General features: G+C 30.6%; 1 protein-coding gene across 1 annotated transcript; it reads right to left on the bottom strand.

Moving 5' to 3' along the window:
- Positions 1–748: 748 nt before the first annotated feature.
- On the bottom strand, positions 749–3,314 carry LOC149530990 (uncharacterized). Its single transcript, XM_089810988.1, has 3 exons — positions 3,191–3,314; positions 3,022–3,097; positions 749–1,577 (listed from the first exon to the last, which is right to left on the bottom strand). The coding sequence occupies exons 1-3, from the start codon at positions 3,194–3,196 to the stop codon at positions 841–843; spliced, it is 819 nt and encodes a 272-aa protein (XP_089667114.1). The 5' UTR covers positions 3,197–3,314; the 3' UTR covers positions 749–840.
- Between the last annotated feature and the right edge of the window lie 1,584 nt (positions 3,315–4,898).

Below are 4,898 nucleotides of genomic sequence, written 5' to 3'. Positions count from 1 at the left end.
TTTCCTTATTGTGTACATAGTTGTCATTTGGTTTTTATTTATGTCATTTTTATTTATATTGTTTTTATTTGGGTTCCCTTCCCTTATTACTATTAGTTGTTTTGTAAGGGTCTATGTCCTATCATTCTCCATCCTATCAGAGAAAAAGGGATATAACATTGTCCTCATTATGTGTAGTCCAACTAATAAAATTTTAGCAATTAGAATTGTGTTATTTGATAGTATTATTGATCCTTATGGAAAAAGATAGGTCATCTTATTGGATTTATAATAGTTTTGAATATAACTGAAATAGTTTTAGTCTTTAATGAAAAATGTAAAGTGCAACCCACTAAAAATTAGTTGGTGCATTCTTAGCAAAGAGATACTAGGTACGATGAGAAAGGTAATTGCGATGAATAAGAAAAAATTGTTTCTCCCTTACATACTAACTAATAATAAGCTTAAAGTTCCAACCATCAATGACTTAATTTTTATTATAAGAGCTTGTAAAGAAAGAGAAAATATGCAAATCATGAAGAAAAATATACACATATTTTCAACAATTTAAGGTAAATTATAATCAAAATTTTGATAAAGTAATATATAATGCATTTATTCAACACAATATTTTAAAAAATTGATCATTCATTAAAATATAGAAGAGGAGCATAATAGTATCTCATAATAAGTTACAAAAATATTGCTTGGATAAATTTTTTTTAACATAATAATCATGTGTTGTCATGAACTACAAACACAAAGCCTATAAAATATAATTTCAAACTATATCATGATATTTATGAAACTTATATCAATAGCTAACTTGTCTTGAATAAGAAACAAATTTGAATATTGTTCCTAGCAAATAGAACATGCATTAGGATTCTCATCACTTAGGACGTACATGTCTTCATAATGGTTGTAACTTCCCCCAACTACAAATGTATGGGTATGACTTATACATTCCTCTGGTATTTCTTGCATATAGATATTTATATCTTTTTCTTGACTCATATTTCTGCATTCTAAATTTTGTGTCTGAACCTTATTTGTGACATCCTTTTTGACCTCTTTTTTTGAACCATTTTTACCCTCCTTTGAATCTTTGTTTCCCTCATTCTGAGAAACATGTTTACCATCTTTTGTATCCTTTTTAACTTCTTTCAAAGAAGACTTTTTGTCTTCCTTTTTAGGACTATATTTTCCCTCTTTTGAAACCTTGATTTCCTCCTGTGGAAATGATTTTTTATCTTCCTTTTTCAAAATACTTTTACCCTCTTTTGAATTTGTTTTGTCCTGGTTGGGAGAAGAATTTTTGGCCTCTTTTGTAGATCCATATTTACTATTTTTTGAATCCTTTACATCTTGCTTTAGAGAAGGACTTTTGTCATCTTGTTTGGAACCATTTTTAACCTCTTTTGAATCTCTTTTATCCTCCATCATGATTACCTTTTTATTCTCTTGGACATGAGGGCCAACACTTAGTAACTCTACCCATCCCACCCTTCTAAGTTGCATTGTCAAATGTGCAGGATCTACATCTCCGATAATTGTAACCTTTTTCTCCTTAATATTAACGGTCGCCGACTCAACACCTTACACCAATAACAAAAAAATATTAGTTAGAAGAAAAATTAAAAAATAAATATCATTCATGATCATTCTAATAATTTTTACTTACCTTTAATAATTTTTACTTACCTTGTAAGTCATGAGATATATGCTTTATTTAATGACTATTCATTTTAATCCTTTTTTTACAAGTTTTTAATTAGTAGATATCAATACCTTTTGAAGGGCTTGAATGCTTATCATTTTTGTTTAGACTAGTGAAATTTGAGGCTTTGTAAGCTATAGTTCTTTAAAAGAATAATAGATGTTGATTTAAAGAAAACTATTTTATTATTATTTATTAATGAATAATAAATGTATTTCAATTATTCATGGTAGGTGTTGATGTAGTAAATATCACTTGGAGAAAATAAGAAAGAATGGAGTGTTTTTACAGAAATCAAACAATTTAGACTCTATTTTATGATTTATTCTTCTATTTTTAAGAAATGGATCATTTACTATGATCTAAAATTTAAATACAAATTGTAAAAAACTAATTTAATTCAACATCATCAAATATAGAAATCTCTATTGATTTGAAAATTATGTATCTTGGATAATTGTCATGAAGAGAGATCTTCCTAAATTTGTTTTAGAATCTCATTTATGGGTTAAGGACTCAATGATGGTTAAAACATTGGTTTGTTTGTGATTTGACTCTTTAACTGATATTGTTTGTTCTAAAGCAGCTTAGTTGGAACAAAGTATCTTTGTTGTGATTGCTATATTTATAAAAAGTTCTAGGACCCTTCAAAATTTTATTTTATCCATATAACAAAAATAATAGAAATTAGTTTTTTTCAAAAAATTATTTATATGATTTTTATTTTAGACTCAAATTTTATAAAGAATATCTAACATTAATATCTACATCTCCATATTTTTTTTTATTGAGATGTTACAATTGATTTTCAATTACCTTATCTTTCAGCTTTCGACTTATCTTTATTCAATTTCATACTTATCTAAAATCTTAATTTTTTATTGAGATGTTACAATTGATTTTCAATTACCTTATCTTTCAGCTTTCAGCTTATCTTTATTCAATTTCATACTTATCTAAAATCTTAATTATGTAAGGATTTAGACCCTTTGTAAAAACCAATCTTTCTATATATACACAGAGAGAGATAAAACGGTTTGAACTTATCTTTACGTAACTAATGGCAAAGATGAAGATAAACTAAAATTCGATGGATAGAAGCTCATCCTAAAAAATAGATTGGTGATTTATTACCTCATAAACTAGTTTCGTAACGTATGAAAAGAGCTATCGACATAGTAAAAAATTAATTAAATAATAAGATCTACCACTTAATTTGCTTAAGCGAATCTGACAAAAACTTCAGAATATATAAATCCCATCTTTCCTTAATAAGGAAATTAACAATACAGAAATTTTTGAATATGAAAATGCTTTTGTACCGTCAACGTTAGAAATCGCTTCATATGCCTCTCTCCTGCACTTCTCGCAGTTGATTTCTGCGCTCAACACAATTTTCTGCCCAAAAAAAACAAAAATGAATTGTCATCGAGTAATCCCTGCATGAAATTAATCCTTGTAATAAACAAACTGCAGTGCTTCCACACGCACCTTCATCTGTGCCTTCTACAAGAGGCTTTACGCTATTCCACAAAAAACTAATGAAAAGAAAATGCAAAACAATATAGATTGCCAAACAAGAATGTTATTTATAATGATAAACAATGAAATTAGTTGCCAACCATATTTTCTATTCTCGCTGATTTGACTTAAAAGGCAGGTCTAGTGTTACAGCTCACAATTCCATCATGAAAACATGTGAATTGATAAACAGATTCATTGGATTCCAAGAACTAATCATGATTATACTCGGTGCGCCATAAAATAAGAAAAGGAAAAGCTACGTACATTTGAGGAGAACATTTATTTCTCTTTATCGTCAAGCAAAACTTTATTGTTTTGTGCTGCGCATTATTATCAGAAACGAGTCTTTTCGTTTTGTGACTGTTGACAATGGAGTGGGAGTGATGAATAGAGTGTAGGAACAATGATACACTGGTCCCACTCATTTTGAATACACTGCATGTGAGATCTAGCAAAAGTGTTTTCTGTTCTTTTTGTTGCACCGAACTACAGTCTCCGCGGGCTATGTCATGACTAGTTAGGTGCAAATAATAATATGAATTCTATTTTGTTTATTTCTAGTGAATAAGTGACTTCTATAAACAGATTGTATACTCATGGAAATAAGGTTGGTTGAAAAAGTTATAGCTTATCTTTACGTTAAGATCTTTCTTAGTAATATTTTTTTTATGAGTATTTTTTAAGTATAAAGTTACAGATTCACAAAAAAAAAGGGTTGGGAATATTGGATCACTTTATAAAAATTCATACTGCATTGAGGTTGGAAAAAATAACTAGTAATTCATCAAAAAAAGTCATTCAAGGGAGGTGGATCATGGCAATCATCAAGACCCCATACATCAATGGGGTTGGGTGGTGGGTCAGGAAGAGGTCACCCATCATCTTGTTTTCTTTTTCTTCTTCCTCCTTGGGAGGTGAAATGACAAGTGCTAGGCAAGAAAACCACTTGTTAATGGTAGCAAGGGGCCACCTAGTAGCAAAAGTAGTTGAAGCAACAAGAGCAGCAAGGGACCAACTAGAGCCACACCAAGGAGGAGAGGTGGAGCAACACTGCCACCCATCTTTTCCTCCATTAGAAGAATGGCAAGGGACCTAGGACCTTGGGGCCTACAAATGATGGGGAAAGGAGTTGTGGTCGCACCTACACCCACAGGGTGAAGTGCGATCAGCAAAGAAAGTGGTCAGTGACACTCAAACCACCATTCATAGGGTATTTCCCCAATATTGAAAGAGCTCTAGAAGGTGGGGCACCTCCATAGCCACTTTATTAGCTCATGCTTGAATCTATAACATAGCATGAAATTATAAATGCATTGTTTAGTGTACATATAAATGTTAATATTAAAGGGGTTATGATTGAAAATAACAACATTTCTATATTTCCATATTGTGAAAAGGATCTCCATTCTGGAACCATCACAAATCTAGGAAAACTTGTGAGGAAACTTAGGAGAATATCTCGATGAAACCATGTGCCAAGAATACGATTTTGGTGTGAAAGGTTTAGAAAAATCATATATCTGGTTCCAAAAATATTGAGCTCTATGGAAAAAACCAAAAAAGATGCATAAAAGACTTGGGTTGGCCAAAATAGGGTATCTAGGATCACAAATTTTTAGATATCTAAGAAGTGACCCCAAAGTAAAGCCCTAATAAAGCACACACAAGGAAAAAT

Source organism: Cupressus sempervirens, chromosome 11, assembly GCF_028749045.1.
Source record: "Cupressus sempervirens isolate cs-2001-9-10 chromosome 11, ASM2874904v1, whole genome shotgun sequence".
NCBI lineage: Eukaryota > Viridiplantae > Streptophyta > Pinopsida > Cupressales > Cupressaceae > Cupressus > Cupressus sempervirens.
Note: the sequence above shows the minus strand (reverse complement) of the source record. Positions and strands in the feature narration are given on the sequence as shown.